The 25,093-nt window shown below is 39.0% G+C and overlaps 1 protein-coding gene across 3 annotated transcripts; it reads right to left on the bottom strand.

Moving 5' to 3' along the window:
• Nucleotides 1–542: 542 nt before the first annotated feature.
• Nucleotides 543–24,897, bottom strand: LOC135501170 (neurotrimin-like). 3 transcript variants are annotated; one of them, XM_064793058.1, is made up of 9 exons: nt 24,670–24,897; nt 23,899–24,222; nt 22,490–22,777; nt 21,664–21,966; nt 21,481–21,528; nt 15,825–15,872; nt 13,924–13,971; nt 12,820–12,892; nt 543–5,352 (listed from the first exon to the last, which is right to left on the bottom strand). In XM_064793058.1, the coding sequence occupies exons 1-9, from the start codon at nt 24,743–24,745 to the stop codon at nt 4,683–4,685; spliced, it is 1,878 nt and encodes a 625-aa protein (XP_064649128.1). In that variant the 5' UTR covers nt 24,746–24,897; the 3' UTR covers nt 543–4,682. The 3 variants fall into 3 exon arrangements, with proteins under 3 accessions (XP_064649128.1, XP_064649129.1, XP_064649130.1); XM_064793059.1 differs by lacking the exon at nt 21,481–21,528; XM_064793060.1 differs by lacking the exon at nt 12,820–12,892 and having other exon boundaries at nt 5,214–5,352.
• Nucleotides 24,898–25,093: the final 196 nt, after the last annotated feature.

The raw sequence follows: 25,093 nt of genomic DNA, 5'->3' as shown, positions 1-25,093 counted from the left end.
CATTTTTTATACAATGGTGCTCAGTGATGCAATGCTGTATGTATTCAAGGTATCAGATTACTTCTAGCATGGTTAACCCTTTTCGCAGAATTTAGTTTTTTTTCTGGGACACCCTGTATAGAAATTCATTTCCCAAAATATTCCCAGGCCCAATGGCATAAACTGACACTGATTATATAAGGCCATACTCAAGGACAATGATCACGAGTTCCTCTGGTTTTCACGACGATACGATGCAAGGCAAAATCAAGTTCTTAAAGGAACTCTAAGGGTGTTAATTTTTTTGGGCACTGGCTAGTTCCACCATCCCTGATCTAGATGACTCCGTCATTCCATTGCCTGGAACACAACTTGGTTCTTTGGTCCACACATCGTCCTTCCTCAAGAAGCGCCACCTAGAATAAGGCTGTGCCATAAAGGGTTCGCCCTCATCAAATCACTGGGAAAACCCAAGTCCGTATTTGTTGACCATTTGAACTGCGCACGTGCGTTTGTTTACAGTTTCATTTCCCGCGAAATCTCAAAGATCAATTTTTCAAATTTTGAAATTTTATTAAAGCCAAACATATTACAGAGTAACACATATGTGGTAAGATAAAGGACAACATATCATTTACAAACAGGGGGAAGTGAAATAAATTACAAAATGTTTAATGAAAACTACTGTGATAGGATCTTCTCCTTTCTCAAATTAAACATATTGTTCACCGAGTTAAGAACATGAATCAAAACTGCGTTATCATTACTTCCAAGTATTTTATAAAAAAAACATCAACAGATGTACAATGTTGAACTCCCGTACCGGAAGAGCACACATGTTTTAGAAAAGCATTCCACAATGCTTTAAATTCGGGACAGATAAAAAGGAAATGATGTTCGTTCTTAACTACTTTACAGTTACATGGACATAGTCTTCGTCTAGTTCAAGTCGCATATAGCATATAGCTGATAGCAAAAGGTGGGCCCTTTTTCTATCATCAGATGATGATTACTCAATCTGAGTTTAGCAAAATATGATATAAAGCTTTTACTTTGTATGATACACAAATATTTTTCAATACTATGAGTTTTTTTTACATTTCTATACATTCTTAAGTTGTTGTTTTTTTGTTTAACATTGACACGTATATTATCAAATAATGATTTGAAAAAGAAAGTTCGTATTTACTTTTAACACCCCGTCTGAAACCAAATCATTAGCTTATTCTAAATTGTTATGTACAAGTTTGACAGATGCACATAGGTTTTGTTGTACTTTCAAAGTTTCATCAACAGCTAACGCTTTCATGAAAACAGAGTGATTACATTTCTTCAATAGGATTAAATACTCGTAACTATGCTTAATTATGTACATTAATATAGAATAAACACCTAGTTCTGCAATGTACCCTTATTAGTGGTGTACCTGTTGACACTCATTTACAAAATGTTGTCAACGTTTTTTCGAATGGGAGATTTTCCAGTATACTGAAAAAATACTTTGGGTTTTTATGCGCAAAGATGTGTATGTAATGAAAACCCTAAATTTCACATTTATACGTCGAAATGCGAAAAATGAATGTAATAAATCGTTTTAAAACAATATCCAGAGCAAGATTGTTACTATTAATAGTTTTCATTAAACAAACATAGCCCTTCGTGTCTTATATGAAAGTGTCTCTATTCCCGGCTTTACGCTGCCAGTATAATTAATTGATGTCCCTAGATACATGTAGTGAGATACAACTTCTAACTCTTATTTACCAATAAGGAATTTTTATTTCCTTACCTTAGATAGTCTTTTGTAAAGATAAGTATTTTGGATTAAGATGTATTAATCTGCAACTTCCAAGTCCTACATCAACTGTCTAATTTATCTAGGCAGGTTTATAGCTCTAATTGAGAGAAATCACCTAGTCATCGGCATATACATGTAGAAGAGCAACTAATTTCAGCCCGTCTAAATCTGCAGGAGAGGGATTACTGTTATCAAGGAGTGGAACAATACAATTTACAAAAAGATTGAACAAAGCAGGGCTCACAACATCAACCTATGGTGTACCCTTCCGAAAAACCCTTTGACTCGATGTCATCATGTGTCAAATTTTCATACATTTTCTGAATATAATTGAAAAAATTTCCTCCCACTTCTGCTTGAAGTAACTATTAAAATAGGCCATCATGCCAAACACTATCCAAGGCTTTTTTTAAATCAACACACAGCAGTATACTTTCTTATTTTGATTAAGATACTGGTTAACCATCGCTCTAATAATGAAAATATTCCATTTTTCTTAAAGCCATTTTGACAATTGCTAATCTCATCATTATCTGTCAGATAAGTAATTAACCTATTATTCAACACTGAAAAAACAACTTTGCCTAAACAGCTGGTGATTGTTATTCCTTTGTAATTATTAGGATCATCCTTGTCTTCTTTATTTTTAAAAAGAGGTGTGATATACCAATTTTTTCCAGACATCTGGAACATGACCTAATTTCAACAGAGCATTAAACAACCTGGTCTGAACAGGCAGCATAAAACTCGACATGTACTTTATCATTTCATTCGAAATGTTGTCAAAAAGCAACTGCTGTCTTATTCTTTAATTCAAAAATGACACCTTCGACCTCCCTTATGGATAATCTAATGAGGCGGAACATTTCTCAAACATTTGTTGAAGAACTTCTGCGTTTACCGTTTCTTCTTGGTCCTTACTGTCATTCCCATTTTCACAAGGGTTACATGTTGGCACGCTGTTTTTATGGGGAAGAGATAGTGACCTGAATTGGTCAGTAAAAGCATTGATATCAACATCAAAGTCATTAGTCTGATGGCTATTAGCACCATTAATTTTCTTCATGTGTTCCCAAAATACTTTTGGATTATATTTCTCCACACTGCAAAATTTGTTTATAAGGGCCTCCATATTCTCCTGCTTACTTTTACGTAAACACTTTCTATATTTGTTACATGTCTGTCTCAACTGACATACCAACAATAGTTTTTAGGGTCGGCAAAGACTCTTCACCGGTGTTGCAATATTTTGCAATCATGAGTGTACCAAGGCTTGACAGCCACATTTTTGTTTTTTCTAGGTTTACTTAATTTCATATAAATTTTCGATGCACTTAAATACACATCATTGATAACATCTAATGCATTGGATATTTCACTCTTAGTATCAAGCGATGACAACTTCAAGACTTCTAATTTATTTTCTATCATTGAAAGATAAAGAGTATCTGTGTGTTTATCAACATTACTTGGATCAGATATCAATTTTTTGGAAAATGTCATGAGGAGAATTACTGTCATTCATCCTATTTTCTCGAGGAAGAGATGCATCATTGCTAAATGATATAGGACACAAAAATTGGAATAACCGGACAGAAGCTCCTCAGAAACTACAGCATAATCAATAACGCTATAAAAAAACATAACTTTACAAACTTTCCTGTAGGTGGCACTACCAAAGTAATCACCACTATTACGCCCATTCATAAGTCTACGTTTTGAACTATTACACAAGTCTACTAATTGTCTACCATGGCTATTTACAACACTGTCCTCTGTTAATCGACAGGAAATTGTATCAGAATAATAAATATACAGGTCTGAATCGATTGGAGTATGGGCAATAGAATATCCTAGAATATACCAATTCGGCTGTTAAAGTCGCCGGGCAGAGCAATGGCTCCATCTCTACTACGTAAATTTATTTCATTTTCCAGAATGTCCCATGTATCACCTACATACGGTGAACATTCAGGAGGACTGATACAATTCCAAAATAAATGTGCTTCTTGAAACTAAAGAACGTAGATTGAAACCTCATCCATACAATATTGTCAATCTTGGTATCAACAAAGGAAACTCCCTTTTTGATGTTATTTTTCACAATACACAAAACACCACCAGATTGACGTTTTGCATTCTTTCAAAGAGGTCTATTCTGATTCACGACATGGCCACCAGGAAAACACATTTTGTCATCTCTGCTGGTCCAGGAATCCCAAAGCCTAATTACATCATGGCTGGTAATGCATCTCAAGAAATTATCATTCGAGAGCTTCCATCGCCCCACACTCGGACCTTGACAATTCCATGATGAAATTGAAAACATACTTAATCAGTTCGAGGAGAACAACATATAAAAGTCTATAAGTCGCATCATTTACTGCCTCACGTGACCGGCTATCGGGGATTGGATATACCATTGACATGTAGGACCTTGTAGATGGCGCCGTGATAACCCTAAATCAAAACATGTCTGTGCCACAGTGCTACGGCGACGATAGCTGTGCTTTTGACTTGTTTTTTGTTTTTTTCGAGGTCGCACATAGGCTGGATGTACAGCGTAGCAGATCGAGTCTATGATGGACTAATGTTAGTCACCCCACAGGGAGTAAGGAGAATTGATAGTGTCCGATTAAAACTCCTCATAACTCCTCATAACTGCTCCGCTGAAGTCAATTTTCGAAAAAGTACAAAACGTTGCATCAAGACAACATGTGACCAACATCCGTGCCAAATTTCACTCTTTTACGATGGCATATTCTAATAAAACAGCATAAAAATGTGTTCCCGCTTTTAGCTTGCCACGTACTTTACCTCATGAATCGAGGGGTTATTCTTACGGTTTTATTACACTAAAAAGAGTCAGGGGAGGAATGTTTTACCTTAAATAAAACTCGTGGTCTCAATTATTCGCACTAAGCCCCCTGAAGTCTAAATAATCATTTTTGGACACTGGTTGTAGATGCTCATATGACTGTTGATCGGGATAAGCAACATCTTCATACGAGCCATAGGGTGTCGATTCCTTTGCTAAACAAGCAGGGCTTGTACCTCTCTCAGCCGTGTTTTGACCAGACTGTCCCTGTCGCACATTTCTTACGTCGTTGTAATTACCTTCAGGCTCCTGTGCCGTCTGATTCGTTTTCCCCTCGCATGAGACACAATGTCCTAAGCCATGCATGCCTTCATGTGAGGGAGGATCGTCCCGGTCTATCTGATACGTCGCCTGACTTGTCCGGCAAGCAGGAACAGGGCTGTGATCAGAGCCAGATTCATTACTCTGCCACTCATTGACTACGTAGTCATATGAATATACGTCCAAGATATCGCCTGAGCACGCGGGCTCTTCTTGATCCTTCTCAAAACGAACTGAAACGGGGGGCCTTACCATTGGCTGTGCGGGATATTTATCGGTTGTGCGTTTTGAGTGGGAGGATGCGTCATTAACGAAATTGTTGGCATGATCAGGGCGTTTCCTGATTGATATCACTTCATTTCTTGCAGCATCGTCATTGCTGTCATTTGCAGGTCCAGTAATTTTCTTAGACCGTTTCAGGTTCAGTCGACGTTTCCTGTGTAAGCCAAACAAATAACATTGTAAATAAACATCATTACTATTTCATACGGTAGAATATATATTAAAGAAACCCTCGGGACTGACAGGTGCTATCTTTACTAGCGAGGTGTACTGATCATTAGAGAGATGAAATTGAAATGAAGACACCCAATTTGGGAGCAAAATGAGTGTCCTAAATAGAGAAGGTGACCTTGATAGTGAGGTGTCTGCTAAGTGGATGTTCTACTGTACATCAATAACTCGATTATTTCCATTTTGAGTCGATACAATCGATATTATACCTTACGAAATGTCGATGTATAATTGTAACAATTGAATATGAGACGACATGCATACCATAGGCCTACTACGGTACCAATCAATAATATTTCACCTACATTACAGGCCAGTGTGTTAATGGGAATCCCCGAATATGGTACGTAGAAAGGAAATTTTGCGAGAAAACCAAGAACGATAGAAAAATTGAACAAGCTTGCCATCAATTATCTATGGTGAGTAATAGGAAAGATGATGTACGACAATGAATGACTTTTTTTCAAATGGCCTCAAAAACATGGTTTTTGAGCTCAATTTTAGTAAAAAGGCCATTTCTAGAATTACCACTTTGCTCTATTACTAGGGTGTACACTATGATTTAATAGTAAAATTAATGATAAATAAATAGAAATGGTAATTATTTTGCCACACGGTATTTCACCAGAGTCTTGGCATAGAAGGAACCGTTGGTCTCATCGACAGGATTTTATTCAACTCCCAAAAGTTGAATATGGACCGGATTTCCGGACTTTATTCGACCCCTAAAAGAGGTTAGGAATAATAGGTATTACCCATTAGCAACACAACATAAAGATATGTTTACTTATGACTTCTTTAACTTTGATCTTTGATGTTACCACTAATAGATTTTTCAATGTAAAATACATAACTCCTGGGTTATTAAGTTTGAAAAATAGAAAGGACTTTCTAACACTGGTGAACAAGCCACTATCATTTTACCAGAATCAATTTAATATGGCAGTATGGTTTGCAACAACCGGTTGTGGGATTTCAATTAAAGACCATTAAAACCATAGTGATCCAATGGTCAAGTCATTTTACAGGTTTTACAGCTTTTACCAACTAAGTAAAATCATGAAAAATCTTACAGATACCAACACTAGGTGAAACCAATTTTAATGAATTAAACAATAACATAAACCGTAAGAAACTAGGAGAGTTATTGAGTGAGTTTAAACTAAATGATGAATATGATTTCTCTGTGTTTGCAGTAACGAGGCATGGACTTCCTGGACCATACCGGATAACAACCCCAACATAACTGATCAAGGTTATTACATCAATATTTCGAAAATCAATTTCTTCCTGGCGCACGTTTATGAGAACAGAATGCCTCCAATGTTTGATGCAGACTGGGATGCTGGAATGGCTAATTTCCAGTACCCTGATACTTCATCAGGTATCACGTTAACAACATAAAAATGTAATTGATTTTATCAAACAGAAACCATGTCAAACATACCAACAATTCATGATTCTAAAGTCAAATGGTTTCTCAAATCCAGGGATAGAGGGATTGAATGATTCTATCAGAACTTATGTTTATTGCATACTGGGTGCTCAAGTATTAACAAGAACACCAATTGCTAATAATCCAGGGATGGAGTTAGATTCTCAGAAGGATTTCGTCCAACTTCTACGGGACTCGATTGACAAACATCCTGATTTACCAACTTCAATTGCCAGGTTCCAGAGGTCATTATCTGATACACATACAGGCTTGATTATGTATTATCACCAGGACTTTACAGCATTGGATCTGACATGGTTCTTAAGGGGGGGGTAAGATAGTTAGTTACAATAACAATATCTTAATTGCACCAAGTAATGCTAAACTTGGTAAGATAATAGTGTTGATAATAAAAATACTTTATCACCACCAATGATGGATGGACCAAGTGTAGAGACATTAAAAGTGAAGACTATGACTTCGTCAAGAGAACAAAGTTCGACGAATGGTGTTAATAAGGTTGGAGATTAAGGATAGGCAAATAGAAGATCTAGAGAAAAATAATAAAGAACTTAAAGAACAGCTTAAAAATCAAAAAAACAAAAACAAGGAATTCGCAAACTCTGCTGAAGGAGACATTAATGCAAGAGAATATTTAAGGAAAGAAAGTAATGTAACAGTTGAACTGGCTATTTTAACAGACAAACTGGATATGGAACGTCAAAAAGCATTTGAGTTGGATAGAGAAATGGAAAGCACCACAAGCAGAATAAAGCGCTTAATTGTTGATGTCTTGAAGAAACCAGATTCATATATCTCTCTAAAGGATATAATTAAGTTACACTTCAAAATGGAAGGTTTAACAATTGGTGTCATATTAACAGCTTTTTGAACTCTAGGCCTTGTTATTTCTCTTGGTATCAGTAATGCTACTAAACTTGTTCCCAAACCAGGACCAAGACCAGGATCAGGACCTAAACCGCAAAGAATAGAAGAAATAAATCAATAGATTATTGCAATGTATATGGTGAAACGATAAGCAAAGAATGCACTAAATGTGGTGAAGAGAAATTACCAGGTGATGGTGAATTCGCTAAAGATGGTAAAAGAGGCAAATGTAGATCTTGTTGGAATTGATATTTCATATACAGGATATCTCAAGGTACCGATTGTTCAGCATTAGGTTTAGGTTACTCTGATGAGTTCTTCAGACAATGGTTAAACTGCCAATGCTCCAAAGTCCAATTAAAGAAGAGTTAGATCATGTATACCAATAAAGGAATTTAAGGATTACTCAGAACTATGTTTCTCTTGGTTTAACATGAGACCAATGTCTGAGGAAGAAAACAGACAGAAGAGTGCTGCAGTAGAGTAGACTGGGTCTTTTTAAAGAACAGTTAGATAGGTCTATTAATATCATGATGGTTAAACGTAATGAAAACTGGTTTTACTACTATGATTGGGGTTTAATAGAAAACTGGAAAAGAGAGATAACACGATATTTTGGTTATTACATTGAATTCGATACGGTAACATGGAATCAGGTATGGTTTTTAAACAACGATATGTTTCTAAATGGCATAAACCCTGAAACTATTAATTTAATGGTTGAGTTGAGTAATAGACTTCAAAGTAAATTTACAACACCTGATGACTTAAAGTACATATTCCCACTGTCTTATGTATAAAATTTATTGGTGATTTTTAAATTGATTAGTAAGTTTTAAAATGATCAGTGATTTTTTGATTGATTTGTAAGTTTTAAATTGATTATTTTACCTTAAGTTTTACTTAAGTTAAATGGGAAGATTTTGGGATTAGACAAAGTGACCAATTAACTGTAAAGAAAGATTAGAAGAGTTTTACAGAAAGTTAGACGAGCAGGTAAAATAGAAGAAGAAGAAGCTATTGGTAAGCCCATTATTGGTGAACCATTAATCACAGTTAAACTAGTAACGCCAGTTCCTAGATCTACCAATAAACCCATTACTGGTAAGCCAGTTCCTAGCATACTTCGTTCCGAGACAACAATAGATTCTAGTTTTTCTCATTAATTAAATAGATATGGAAGAAGGCAATACCCTTTATCCTAATTTGAATCCTAATTTGAATCCCAATTTACAAGGATCACAAGAGAACGGACCTCAAAGTTGCAGGCTTCAACAAATCACTGATGTCAAGAAGTTTTTCGAAGATGAGATTGAATGTAGAAGAAAGGTTTTTCCAAATGCAAGAGAGTTTTGACGCTATTACTGGGATTAGCCACGGTCTCAATTTTGTAAGTGAAACAGCAGGCTCTGTTGTTATTTCAGCATTAGCTGGAGTCATCACTGCACCGATAGGTTTAGCTTTGGGTGGTGTGACAATAGGGGTGCCCTTGTTTCCTCATTTCTAAGATGGCAGAAGAAGAACATACTTAAGAAAATAGAAAAACATGATAAGATAAGTATGCTTGCTCTTTCCATACTAAAACACTATCAATGATTTAGTTAGTAAGCATTAACATATTCACATATCTCTGCATAAGAGTTTAGTTTAATCCTTAAGGAGAAGAAGAAGTACATTTCAATGAAAAATGGTATTAGAAAGAAACAAAGGGAGAGCCAGACTGGGGTTGATGTAGAGTCCCTTAAGAAGACTTTTTTAGAAGTAAATGATAGCGACAATAGCAACTACTGCCACAGCTACAATCATACCAGATGAGGTCTTTGAGACAGTTTCATACCCTTGTTCAGGTTCTGGTTCTGGTTCTGGTTCTGGTTCAGGTTCTGGCTCTGTCTCTGGTTCGAATGAAACTCTCTTGTCTTCAACCGGTTGTGGTTGTCTGCTTTCCCTTTTTAACCTCTTAAATTTGTGTGACCTTTTACCTAACTCTCTTGACCATGCTAATCGCTTCTCTGATCTTTGTTTCTTGGGTTTCTCAATGGTTGTCACCTGTGTCACAGGAGTCTCCTGGTCCATCTATCTTAATTGATTTTTCCTGGCTTTGCTAATTCGGGCTTTGCCCTTTCTGAATCTCCTGACAATGCCCTAAAGTGATAAGAGTTGATGATGCCAAATCGGTTAATGCTCCCATCCTAACACTCAGTCACCCTAACCACTTGTCAAGTTCATTGGTAACGATGTAATCATTTCTTAAGACTTCATAAAGATCATATGCATCATCAACCAACAAGAACAACTTTGTTAATTTAGTGTAAGCTTTCAAGACTGTCTAACCCAATAAATAATTTAGCCTAGCAGCCATCGTTGTCTGGTTGATCCTATGGTGTTTCAAGATTTTCTTCTCTGTCACACTATATACCTAAGTCATTACATGTTATTTGTTTTATTCAAGAAATCCTTGCTTTAACCAGTAGCAACTAACACTTCAAGGTCATGTTTGGCTTTAATACCACTATCAGTTACGGCTTGTTGACTGCTAGTCGAACCTAGTCGAGTCGTAGTTGAGGCTAGTTGACTGCTAGTTGAGACTAGTTGACAACTAGGGTTAATTAAACCTTGAATAGGGTTAACTAGACCTTGACTCGGGTTTACTAGATTTGAACTGGTAGTCGAGTTGGTTGAGCCTTGCTTTCTTGACGAAGTCATAGTTGGTTTCTGTTGGTACCCTTGTTCATACCCTTGTTGTGATTTGGGATTAAGCACACCGATCTGTTTCAACTGCTGTTCGATTACCGCTGTGTTATTCATTGTATTTATTTAAGTGTATTTCCAAAACTACTCAATATCGAACATTGTTCTCTTGACGTAGTCATAATCACTCTTATGTCCTGATATACGATAAGACAAGATATATCTTTTAGCTTTTAAGCTACATTGTAAAACCATTCCTTGATCAGTATCCTTAGCCATAATTAAACTCTCTTTAACATCTTCATGATTAATTTTTAAAAAAACTTCTTGTGAAACCATTCCATAACTGGTTTAAATCACTGATTCTGTCATTGTTCGTCAGATAAGGATTCAGCACTACATAATCTACTTTTAACTAATCAAAAGCTTGGTGTAAAAATACTTTGTAATTTACGGCGACCTTAATTCCACAATAATGTAGGTATCTGAGGTATGCATGGTAAACCAGTCTAAGATCATTAAAATTGTCTTTAGTTAATCGAGGTTTACCAAGTGCTCTATTGATTAATTCAGTCTCTTGAAACCAATCATCATCACCACAGTGCATTTTGAAAAACATTTCATACACCCAGAGCTTTATTCTTACGATTTTTATCTCCTCGCGCTTTTCTCTTGGGACTTTGTCCGTAAGGACGTTATCCGAGAGGGAGTTGTTCGGTAAGTTAGTTGGTCTATTGGCGGTACCAAATTTCAATGCAGATTGAACTGTCTGTTCATATCTTGTATCACTGAGCCATTTCCTTCGACTAGAGAAGTAACTCTTTAATTTAGTTTCGACGAAATCTTTTAAATAATTTACCGTTGATTCATTCAATCATCTCTGGTCTAATCTTCTAAGGATGCTGTCAAAGTATCTTGTATTATTATCAAAATTAATTTCAAGACATCTGAAACCGTCATCGTCGTAAGCAGTTGCATAACAATTGTTACAGAACTTGTAATACATTGTTTTCCTATGTAATCTTGATTCAATTCTCTCTTGTATTCAAACAATGTACATCGTTTACGACATAATTCAGCTGGAAAGTCTGTACTCACGTCATATTGTTTCATTATTGGTTGTTCCATTGAGATAGGGTCGAGCTTTGCTCTCTTGATGAAGTCATGTTTAGTATCATTTACAGGGGTCTCTTTAAGTGCCATACCAGGGATATCCCTATGTCGAATAAAACCATGTTCAGGACCCCATCGGTTCCCTCGCCTGCTAAAGTACCCTGCTAGGGGTACATAGTTGTACATTCTGCATTCTGATTGCACTGCTTGCAATTACATAATAAATTTTTTATTCAATTGACAATTTTTACAATTTATAGTTCATGAAATGAAATATTTTAGTTTGTCAGTTTGACTATTTTTAGTTTATCAAATTGACACTAGGTGGCGCTTTTTAGTTCGTAAAATGACACCAGGTGTCACTCTATGGTTGGTAGCCAAAAAAAAATAGGTTAAACCAAGTAATAAAGTTTTTGAGTATGGACCACATATATACAACTTGAGTCGGGCTGTTCAAGTCTGAGATGGTTTGAAATAAATGGGGTCTTTATTCCTATGTATGGCGCCTACATAGGAATAAACTTGGTTCTATTTCACATGAATCTCACCATATATCCATACATGGATATTACTTACAAATTGATTCTATGTATGGCGCCTACATAGAATCAATTAAAAAGTGTAATACCCATGTGTTGGATATATGCAGAGAGAGAAAGAGACATGGCCATGTCTGTATAAGTAGATATAATAATCTCTTTACAAAAATGAAGGATCTCATAAATAACTTTCGCATGGGAGAACACATGTTACGGTGTTAAGGCTGAGATAGCTTTCGTTTCGTAAAGCCGAGATAGCTTTCCATTCGCAAATACCTTTCGTTTGAGAAAGAAGCTTCCGTATGAAAGAAAACATGTTGCGGTGTTAAGGCTGAGATAGCTTTCGTTTCGCAAATAATTTTTGTTTGAAAAAAATGGCAAAAAAATACTTGACCTCTGGCATGGCCTTGAACGGCCGCGAGATTTTTACCATTTTCTATTGATTTAGTATTAAACCCACTATGACTTCGTCAAGAGAAAAAAGCTCAACTGCTAATACCAGTGTACATACCCTGCTAATACCAGTGTACATACCCTAGTAATAGGGAAAAGTGGTAATTCAAGAAATGGCATTTTTACTAAGATTGAGCTCAAAAACCATGTTTTTCGAGGCCGTTTTAAAAAGTCGTTTATTGTCGTACATCATCTTTCCTATTACTATGGTTTATGACATGATGTGAAGAGGCCTATGTGTAGGGAATTAATTAACAACTAATTTAATGCTTACCATTGAGCAAGTGCCAAACATGCCCAAAGGAATATGACGGCGCAAATAAAGCCGAAAACAAAATATACAGCAACTGTAAAATAAAAGTAGTTAAGATTATAAATACATCTCACATTATACCATAAAATGCACTAAGTCGGCCAAGACATATTGAGAATGGCACGGCCCTTGATGATGGCAGACAACAGTCCGATTTCATACAAATTTCGGTGGACTGCAGACCATTTTGTGGATGCATCCTTGGTCTAGTGGCAGCCAGTGCCAGCGTGCCAGTGCAAGGTCATAGAACAGTTGTAAATACAGATCTCACTCTCAGGCAGTATACTCTCTCCATCTATATATGTCTGTCACTGTCTTAACCGCTCCTAATCTCCTAATTTTTCTTATGTGCATGTAGATTTTACCCATGAAGCCATTACTTCCCCAATATATATTTTCAGCGCAAAATGTGTTTTTTGTGTATTTTATGGACATCCCGAGATCGCGTGTTTTTTCGTATAAAGAGCTGGCCATGCTAAAGGTAATACACGGTGCTGCCATCTAAGCCCGGCACCTGAGTTATAAGCAGTAGTTCTAGGAGTTCTGGTGGTCTAATGTTAATCACACACACTGGCCTAACGCGTCCTGAATTGCGTCTGAATGGAAGTCCTGAATTGCGACTCGATGCAAAAACGAGATGTGGCCCTGCCTTGTTCGGAATCCTGACCGCACTCTGGCTAACATGACATTGTGTAATATCTAAAACAAATTTGCATAAAAGTGCACAGATTGATTTGTTGACTTCAATTATCCATTCCCAATTTTCGTTGCCCATTATAGTCTACCACCAGTTGATAATCGGTAAGATTTAGCGAGATATCGCACATCATTCTGTAAAATACAGTACATTTGGCCACGCCGCCTGTATATACTTCAGGCTTGTCTCTCAAAACAGTAAAGGCTTTTAGAGTCTGTGGCATGTTAAATTCTTTCAACAGATGCTTGGTTCTACTATTTAACCATATTAACAATAATTCGATCTCACTAGTGCAGTTCAGTTTTACCAGAGTATTTCAATATAATTTATTGAAAGCCTGTCAAAAGCGGACAGAAACAACTACTCACCTGTGGTGTTCACTGGTACACAATTACTTAAGTCACTTGTGTAGGACACTGTAAAGTAAGAGTAAGTTGTGATTAACATAATACTCATAAACCCATCCATGAATGAATATCAAAACAGTGTTGTTTGACAACCCTAACCCTCCCCCCCCCCCCATCTCCTTGAATTCAAGTAGATGCATGAGAGACATCTAAGCAAGTTCTCCAGGGAACATACGTTCATAAACTGGAATGGAGCTAAAACGTAGATCAAAACCGAGGCAGACCCGGGTTCCGGCCAACATTTTAGCTCAACCTGATTGATGTTAGTGATATCTATTCTAGCTACTTTAAAATGCACTTTGCTGGATAACTATGCATACATTGTAGAAACATAACCTTGATTTCAATCATCAATTCCAAATTCTCGTTTTCAATTGGTCTACCACCAGTTGACACTCGGTAACATTAAGCGAGATATCGCACATCATTCTGTACATTTTGTGACAATACTGTAGCCTTCAACGGTTTGCTGGCTGCAGGTCCGGTTTGTGTTTTATACCAACCCTTGTTACATATCATTACGTACCAATAGATAGATTGTGTTTTGTAACATGCCCGCTTCGTTCACTTATTTCGCCTCCAAGACAACATGAAACACATTTGGCAACGCCGCTTGTTTCCCAAAATATTGATAATGCATCAACAATAAAGGATTTAGAGTCTGTGGGATGTTGAATTCTTTCAGCAGATGCTTGGTTCTACTATGTAACCATATTAACAACTGGAAATATATAACGCAATTGGGGCAAATTGCGAATGTATGCGCCCTCTCACACCACAAAAGTTTGAAGTGTGTCAAACCTCTAGTTCTTCAGTTAACAATCGGAATACCAAAATCTAAGTTGGCTGCTGGCAGCCATATTGAATTTTGGGTCAGGCCCAAAATCGACAGGGAACCTCCCCTACACAACCTGATCACACCACATAAGTTTCAGGTCTGTCACTCACTTGGTTCTTGAGTTACAGGTCAGAATGCGAAAAACCAAGTCGGGCCTAGCAGCCATCTTGGATTTCAGATCGGGCCCAAAATGGATAGGGAACCTCCCCTACACTAGGTAATAACACCACATAAGTTTCAGGTCTGTCACTCACTCGGTTCTTAATTTACGGGGCGGAATACAAATCACCAAGTCGGGGACCTGGTGGCCATCTTTGATTTCGGGTCTGGCCCAAAATCGATAGGGAACCTCCATTACCATAGACCATTACACCACAAAAGTTTGAAGACTGTTGGACCTCCAGTTCTCCAGTTAACGAGCGGAATGCGAAAATCTAAGATGGTGGCTGGCGGCCATCTTTGATTTCGGGTCGGGCCCAAAATCGATAGGGAACCTCCCCTACCATAGACCATTACGCCACAAAAGTTTGAAGACTGTTGGACCTCCGGTTCTCCAGTTAATGAGCGGAATGAGAAAATCTAAGATGGTGGCTGGCGGCCATCTTTGATTTCGGGTCGGGCCCAAAATCGATAGGGAACCTCCCCTACCATAGACCATCACACCACAAAAGTTTGAAGACTGTTGGACCTCTGGTTTTCTAGTAAACGAGCGGAATGCGAAAATCTAATATGGCGGCTGGCGGCCATATTGGATTTTGGAACGCGCCAAAAAACAATAGGGACCCTTTGACACACTAGGCCTACACCCCCTAAAAAATTCAAGTCAGCCGAGCAAGGGGTTCTTGAGTTATAGTCTGGAATTCAGTGCGGCGGACGCGGACGCGGTGGCGGCAGGAAACCACCCAAGTACATAATGCCCCCACTTTAGCGGGGGCATAATAATTTGATCTCACATAGAAAGAAGTTCAGTTTTACCAGAATCTTGTCGAATCCTGTCAAAAGCGGACACAATACAACTACTCACCTGTGGTGTTCACTGGTACACTATTACTTAAGTCACTTGTGTAGGACACTGTAAAATAAGGGTGCGTTGTGATTAACATAATACTCATCAACCCATCCACGAATGAATATCAAAATAGTGTTGTTTGACAACCCTAACCCCCCCCCATCTCCTTGAATTCAAGTAGATGCATGAGAGACATCTAATGGCCCTGTCACACTATTGCGTATCATACTAGCGTACGCCAGCGTATGAAAAATATAACTCATACGCTGGTATACGCTGACATACGCTAGGGGTACGTTAGGCATAGGTTGAATACGTTGAAAGGACGGTCGCATACGGTTGCATACGCTGGCATACGGCGAGGTAGACAATTATTTTTAAGCATGCTTAAAGATGTTGTGCGAATTCGGCCGTACGGTTTATACGCTAAGCATGTGCTACGCATACGATCTGAATACGCGAGAGTTATGGTAGAGGTACGTTACTCATAGGTCGAGTACGCTGGTCAAACGCTAGACATACGTTGGCATGAAGGTGTAACATACAGCTAGCGTATCGACAGCGCATGAGTAACGTACATCCAACGTATGTGTGACGTACAGTATCTGCAACGTATATAGACATCTTGGCGTATGCCTGACGATTGAGTAACGCATTTAACGTACAAGTAGCGTATGATTGGCATATGGCCAGCGTATTTCCAGCCTTTTGAGAAAATGTATTGATAGGCTCCCATTTTGAGATCTTCTTCAGTTCTTCGTGGACCTCCGACGAGAGAGGATGGAGGTAGCTCTTCTTCAACATCAGTATGATCTAATCGATTTGGCTGTTCACCACATCCGATATTTAAGAATAAAAAGAAGGAAGAGAAAAAGAAGAAGACGCGAAGTCTGGGTGAGACCATGTATCGGAAGGCGACGGCAGTTTGGCCTCTATGACCAGCTTCTGGTGGAGGTCCGAAACGAGGACCAAATATCCTTCAAAAACTTCATGCGGATGCCCCCCCGATATGTTCGATGAGCTGCTAGCCAGAGTGGGGCCAGGATCACCAAACAACACACCTGGTACAGGGAGCCCCTGGGCCCATATTCATAAAACTTCCTAGGTTAATCAGGAATAAACTGTAAGTGTCATGCATAACCAGGTGTGATGCTTATCTTGGAATTCATAAATGTGCCTAGGCATTATACCTATCTCTGCATGATGCGTAAGTCTAGGAATCATGCATAAATGCAGGATGTCAGATTTCCTGTTAAATTTCAACGTTACGAGTTGCATAAACCCATTGAAATGTGACAAATTCGGTGTCTAGACGGGTGCACAGATGGGGTATAAAACTCTTAAGCCTGGTCTACACTAGCAAACATTCGCCAACAATTGTTGGCCAACATGAGCCAACATCATGTTGGCGAATGTTTGGGGACCCGTCCACACTATCAAACACAGGCAAACATTGCCAAACAAGTTTGACTAAGTTTGACCGTGTTTGGCATGAATTTGAGGGCAATTTGGAGGGAAAATCAGTCATTTCTCTTCATTTTTTCTTTAAAACAATGGAGAACCACAGGAAGAAAGCATGCCTAGGTGCTTCAGCAGCAATTCTTTCAGTTGTGATTAACCCCCGTCGCCGCCGCAACTGACAAAAGCCATACTTGTGGAAAAAGCATGATGGGGCCTATCACTGCCTCCTTCAAGAGTTAATGGCCTCAGACTTCAAAAGCCTCAAGAATTTCCTGCGGATGGATGAAGCTTTTCGTATTCTGAAATTAAATGTTCAATTTCTTGAAATTGCCATTCTCTATCTTTCATTGAGGCTGCCATTTTGTCCCAGTAGCTCCATCACATGATCCAAATCTGTTCCCTGATTGGCTGCTGATTGCCCAACACCAACCAACATGTTGTTCAGAAGTAGCATGGCCTAACATAGGCCAACATTGGCCAACAAGTTGGCTGATGTTTTCACTTGTTTTTGGACCCGTCCACACTGGCAAACAATAGCAAACATGCCTCTGCAACAAGGCCCAACACGATGTTGGCCAATGTTGGCCAACATTTGTTGGTTCATGTTGGCTAGTGTAGACCGGGCTTTAGGCTAAACTGGGCCAACGTCACTTCGGGTTCAATCGCAATGGCAGCCAAAAGAAAACCAAATTTTAGTGATGTAGAGAAATTTCGCCTTTGCGATGAGTACAAGCGGGAATTTTCGGTTCTTACTTCCAAGTTTTCTCCGACTATCACGAATAAGAAGAAACACGAGGCATGGGAGAGGATTACTGCTACATTGAACAAAAGAAGTTCTTCGGTCACTCGGTCAGCTGCGGAGTTCATGAAAAAATGGCAGACTCTTTGTTCAGCAATGAAAGATGAATATCGCGTGTATAAGAAGAAACTAGGACAAACAGGTATAGCCGTTAATTTCAAATTTAGTATTTTCCAAAAGTAAGTTATAACAACCTTAACACTTTATTGATTCAAACCTTTTGAAGTAAACCTTAAAGGGCCAGTGTATTCGATTCTAGAATGTCTCTTCATCTTTAATATGTGCCTCTTCTTTTACAGGAGGTGGGCCACCGCCAGAAGAACCATCCTTTCTATCTCAAAAGATAGCCGATATAATTGGTGAGGATGACCCAACAGTCCACGGAATTGACGGGGGTATAGACAGCTCACAGCCGCCAACTAAGAATAGCTATTTGCAAGAGTCAAATGATGCTGCCACTGCAAGTATCAGGTAGGGACTGTTTGTACAGTACTTCGTATCGTGTCAAAATTTGTTTGAAGTTTTTTACACAAAGAGTTTACCAAAAAATTACACTTGTTTCAGCTATGAAGATCCAACGCTCACCGATTCCAGTGACTTAGAAGACACACAAACGGCATCGACCCCGCAGAAACAACCACCGGCCAAAAGGTCCTGTCATGTTTTCCACTCCTTAACACTCAAGGGTCGAAAGTCCTCCACTGCAGTGTCAGCATTACCAAATCCATGTACTCAATTGGTTGACGATGAGCCTGAAAGTAGACCAAAGGGCAAAGGTACCAATGATAAGAGTGATGTCGCTGTAATCCAAAAAGAACTTTTGGCTTTAGAGAAACAGCGTGCTACAATTGAAATTGAGAAACTTGTGTTGGAGAAAAGGAAATTGTTACTTGTGATTGATGTATTGAATATGAAAAAGCAGAAGTTAGCTACTGAAACTCAACATGTTATGCCTGTGACCAGCCAAAGCCTACAACATAGCCACTACCCGAACAACAATTCTCCGTTTGACTATTCTCTTACAAGTTTGTAAAATTTGTATGAAATGTAGCTTTGGAATAAAAATGCTGAAATAAACAACATACTAGTATATCATGTCTTCTGTCCTACTTACATGTACAGTGTTTTTACTGGAAGTGATTGTTCACAATGTCGTTCCTGGCGGCAGCTCCATTTGGTCTATCTGGAAGTACAGCAACATTTTCGTGGTCATCATCAGGTTGTGGTTGCCGTGGCTGCTGATGCTCAATAGGCAGATCCTCGAAGTCTGGCAGTCCTCTGTTAACTGCAATGTTCTGAAGGGCTGCACACACCGCAATTATCTCGCATGATTTCTGTGGGCTGTATCTGAGTTGACCATGCAGGCAGTTGAACCGTCGTTTCCATTGACCAAATCCCCTCTCAACAAGGCACCTCGTTTTCTTGTGGGTCTTGTTGTAGCGACGTTGTGCTGCTGTCTCGGGGTTAAGAAACAGAGTCATCAACCATGGTTGAACAGGGTATCCACTATCCCCAAGTAATATTTCTTCACCATCCCGACGCGACATGATCTCTGAAAGTCCACTCTCTCTCAAAATGACCGAATCATGCGTACTACCCGGCCACTTGGCAACGACATTTATAAATCGATATTGTGCGTCCATCACAACCTGGGTGTTTATCGAATGGTACCCTTTCCAATTGATATAACGCCATTCATGCTGCGATGGACCCAAAATCCACACGTGAGTTCCATCCACAAGTCCCAACACACCGGGAAAATTGGCTATGTTGTGAAATTCCTCAACAATATTAGGAATTTCATCCAGCGCAGGAAACTTGATGACCTTGGGAACTAGTGCCAGAAGGGCACGGGTAACTTGGGAAATTACCCTGCACATCGTCGGTTGAGAAATTTGAACCGAGTCACCGGTGAGTATCTGAAAGGATCCCGTACCATAAAAGCGCAGGGCAGCTAGGACTTTGAGCTCCCTCGGAAGTGCATGGTTACGAAGTGTTATTGGATCGAGTTCATCTCCCACAGCATCGATTAGTTCCAAAAGTGTTTCTCGGTCTCGTTCTCTTCTAAAGGCTCGACGTCGTGCAACTTCCTCTTGCACAGCAAGCATTAAAGCGGCCATCCTGATCGAATGTCTCTTGAGGAATGCCCAGAAATAATTTAATCATACCAACAGTCCTATACTTAAGACACCTCAAGAGGTGTCTCAAATATAGGGGCCATTTTGTGCATGATACATTAGGTAAGAAGCATATTGAATTCCACTTAGGCATGACACCTGAGTTAGGTAGGAACTTGGGTATCATACTTGGCCTAAGTATGTTTATGAATATGGGCCCTGGAGCCTGGCCTGAAGCTCACACTGACTTTGCGTCACCTTGCCTCTGGGAGCACGTACTCAACCATGAAGTACGGATGGAGGGTACCCAACAACACCCAGTCACTCGTCGTCAGAGAGGTCTGCCAAGCCATAATCGATGAGTACATGCCCGAGCTGATGACCTGTCCCACCACTCCTGAGGGATGGCATGCCATATCTGACGAGTTCCTTCAGAAGTGGAACTTCCCGCATACATGTGGTGCACTAGATGGGAAGCACATTGCCTGCAAGTGTCCTCCAAAGAGTGGTTCCCAATACTTTAACTACAAGGGATTTTACTCTGTTGTACTCATGGCCCTTGTAGACGCAGAGTACAAGGTCATCTGGGCAGACCTCGGTGGTAAAGGATCAGCATCAGACGCACAGATCTATAATAACTCTGAAATCAAGGAATTTGCTGAAGACAGTACCATCGGATTCCCTGCCCCAGATCATTTACCCAATGACTACCAGGATGATGATGGGGTATTCTTGCCTTGTCCTCGGCCTCTTTCTGGATAACTATGTATACATTGTAGAAACATAACCTTGATTTCAATCATCAATTCCTAATTCTCGTTTTCAATTGGTCTACCACCAGTTGACACTCAGTAACATTAAGCGAGATATCGCACATCATTCTGTACATTTTGTGACAATACTGTATCCTTCAACGGTTTGCTGGCTGCAGGTCCGGTTTGTGTTTTATACCAACCCTTGTTACATATCATTACGTATCAATAGATATATTGTGTTTTGTTACATGCCCGCTTCGTTCACTTATTTCGCCTCCAAGACAAAATGAAACACATTAATTTTGGCAGCGTCGCCAATACAAACTTAACGATTGTCTCTCAAAATATTGATCATGCATCAACAAAAAAAGGTTTTAGATACTATGAGATGTTAAATTCTTTCAGCAGATGCTTGGTTCCACTATGTAACCATATTAATAATAATTTGATCTCACATATTGCGCATTTCAGTTTTAACAGAATCTTTCAATATGATTTATTGAAAGCCTGTCAAAAGTGGACACAAAACAACTACTCACCTGTGGTCTTTACTAGCACACTATTACTTAAGTCACTTGTGTAGGACACTGTAAAGTAAGGGTAAGTTGTGATTAACATAATACTCATTAACCCTTTCACGAATGAATATCAAAATACTGTTCTTTGAGAATAGTCACCCCCCCTCCCCCCGTTCTTAATGGGAATCTTTCAGAGGAGCTTACCTGCTTTGACAAGCTTGAAGTTGAAAACCTTGCCCTGGAATCCACTCGTTTTAACCGAACAGGAATAGTTGGTATAATCCGAGGATTTGACATCATTGATTTTCAACTTGCTGGAAGTTGGCGCAGAAGTTATTTCAAAATCTGGTGATGTTTGCGATAAGACATTGCCATCCTTGGACCAGGTGTAACCAGTTGTGACTGGAGTTGGGTTTGCGATGATGAACAGTTTAAACATTGCCTCCTTCCCAATTTCGCCAACCACATCAAATTTCATTTTGGTTCCTGGGTCTATCCTTGGAGAGTCTGTGGGAGAAATTTTGAGCATGGTTAAGTTATGTAATTTACATGTATGTATTTAGTGGGAGTGCTCTAGTGCTAATGTCTAATGTGCTAATGTCTCTATTCATACTTCTTCAACATGTGTCGCATTGCTGATACATTTATGTGACCTGATCTAACAAAGTAAGCGCTGGTAGCTTCGAAAGAAGAGAGGGAAAAAAGGTGAAAATGAAAAAAAATCCCTCAATTATATTATCTTATATTTACCTTTAGCAAATTTTCTGGAAAAATATACGTTTCACGTTTTTGCTGTTGAGCGTATATTAGGAAATTTCGTTCGGTTTTTCTCAATAAAATTTTTGTTGCACTTTTCGCAAATCTAGTTTAACTGCAAAATCTGCAAAACTTAAGACACTCACACAAATTTTTTTGGTGGTTGCATATATATAAATCACCTCGGTTTCGACACAAACCAATATTCACTATTTTAAATTCAGTTAAATCGGGCCCTTGTCAGACCTTATGAAGAAAACCAAAACAAACTTACATTGTACATTAAGGACTGCCGACGCCTGTCCCATTCCAGCATCATTCCAAGCCATACAAGAGTATGTCCCACTCTTATCGTACGGGATACGCGGGAACTCCACGAACTTTCCATTCTTCGTGCTAGTGTCGGAGTCCTGGATGACTTGTTTTGCGATTGAGCCATTTTTTGTCCACAGCCACATGTACCTCGTAACGAGCTCTGGGTTGCTGGTGATGCACTCAAAGCGCACAAATTCATGTTCATTAACAGTCGTCTTGCTGACTTTTACTTGAACGTTGTGTGGAACTGCAAATAGATGGCGTCATCGAACGTATATTAAAGGGGATATGGGGTCAACGAACGGGACGTTTAAAAATTAGAGGGCCTTAGGGGTGTCGCTCAAATGGGACCCTAGTGCATGCATTCCGACCTTTTGTCAAAATAAATCCATATTCAACGGTTTAGCAAGGTTTGTCACAAGATAAAGCCATGAGTTGTTTTTTTTTTATATTAGGCTTGTCTGAAGTCCGCTCGCTTGACTACATGTCCCCTTTAAGCAAGAGGCTCGTTCTGCTTTTAGGCACGAAGCTATAAATGAGATATTTTATCATTTTCAGATATGATGACTTTTTCTTTCCCATCGTGTACCCTTGAAGTCATTTACTAACTCGTGCTCTAACCAGGCGCACGCAGAGTTTGTAGTGACATTCAGGTCATCTCGTAGCTTAAATTCATTCCAAACACAAAACAAAATGAACATCATTTTTGTCTTGAGCACATTGATATTTTGCACTAATCAGTGTATTCCTTCGGATAACAAATTTAATTTGGAATCAGGAGTACGGCAAGACCCTATATTTAGCATGCCCCCTGCAGATTTTATATTGACAAAAATTAACCACTTTTGATATTCCTTCCAGAACTCCAATCACAACCCTAAATGACGTACATGTAGCCAACCAAAGATTGCACATTATTTGTGATGATATCACCGCTGTCAGAATGATAAACTGTCGGTATAATTACCAGCAATAATTGTTACCACGAACACAAAGTCCCTGAAACATTTTGTTAATTACACATTCATTCAGGCCATGTATGTGGTTATTATCACGTATACTTGTTATTAATGGATGCTTACATGTAGTCATCAATAATTTTGTTTCATCTCCCCTCATAAATAAATATTCTTTTCACTCTTTTCAACGGCAAATCGCCACAGACCACAATTATATGTATGAAGAGAAAACACAATGGTAAAGAAATGACTGCCGCGTGTCTCTTTTGATTTAATCAGTATTCATTTAGTCATATGACACAATAACCAGATGCTTAAAAAAGTATATGAAACTTTTTCCCCTGGTAAGCCTGCCGAAATATCGGTGGTGTACAATAGTCCTGAAGTCCAGGGATACCGACAAACTTACCTAAAACATATAATTTCAGATTAGTTGTGGCTCTTACTCCATCAGCCTCACACTGCCAATCCCCGCGGTCGGAAATTTGAACATTACTCAATTGAAAACGCTCAATATTTATTCCACACTGAACGAGTTTTAATCTCGATTTATACCCTTCTGCGACAACTTCACAATTATGCGTCAAATAAACACTTGTTTTGTGAAATTTGTCCTTGTACCATGTAACATTTTTGGTGATTCCATCCGCAATGGTACAATTCAGCGTTATCGTTTCGCCGAGGCGTGGATGTGAATTACTAAGGCTATTTTTCACCGTTATTCCAAGAGCACCTGAAAAGAAAATTGAGCAAATCAACATCCACAAGGTGCGATACTCTATAAACACATTAATATCCATATGCCGACTCGCATGAAGTCGGCCACATGACTTAACATGAAAGAGTTACACCAGGAGGAGTCGCAGGCTTACAAGGAGGAGATGAAGTCGGCCACATGACTTAGCATGTAAGAGTTACACCAGGAGGAGTCGCAGGCTTAGTAGGAGGAGATGAAGTCGGCCACATGATTTACCATGTAAGAGTTACACCAGGAGGAGTCCCAGGCTCAGAAGGAGGAGATGAAGATGGCCACATGACTTACCATGTAAGAGTTACACCAGGAGGAGTCGCAGGCTAAGTAGGAGGAGATGAAGTCGGCCACATAACTTACCTTGTAAGAGTTGCATCAGGAGGAGTCCCAGGCTTAGTAGGGGGAATGGAAGTCGGCTGCATGACTTACCATGTATGAGTTGCACCTGGAGGAGTCCCAGACTGAGTAGAAGGAAATGAAATCGGCCGCTACACATGTGCAACATTGTTAAAGGACCTTGGTGACAGGCCCAGTTGACCTCACAATATCACACATCATATTGTGTTCCTTAAGAATGGGTACAGAAACAAATCATGTAATTGAGCAAACTGTTGAAATTTGAACAACTACTCCTTGAAAAAGTCAAAACGGCTATGATACTTTGGCTTCATACATGTATCAGGACCTTTGCTTTCAATTGATTATATATAAGGCAACTAACGATGATTAATTACGAACATGTTTTGAAGAGGACTACATGGAACTCGAATAATCGTAATTATTGCAAACAAATTATATCATATGTTAGGGATTAATTATTGCAATCAAATTGACTTACAGTGTGGAGGCCGAC

This window comes from Lineus longissimus, chromosome 17 (assembly GCF_910592395.1).
Source record: "Lineus longissimus chromosome 17, tnLinLong1.2, whole genome shotgun sequence".
NCBI classification, from domain to species: Eukaryota; Metazoa; Nemertea; class Pilidiophora; order Heteronemertea; family Lineidae; genus Lineus; species Lineus longissimus.
This window is presented reverse-complemented; position numbering and strand designations above follow the sequence as displayed.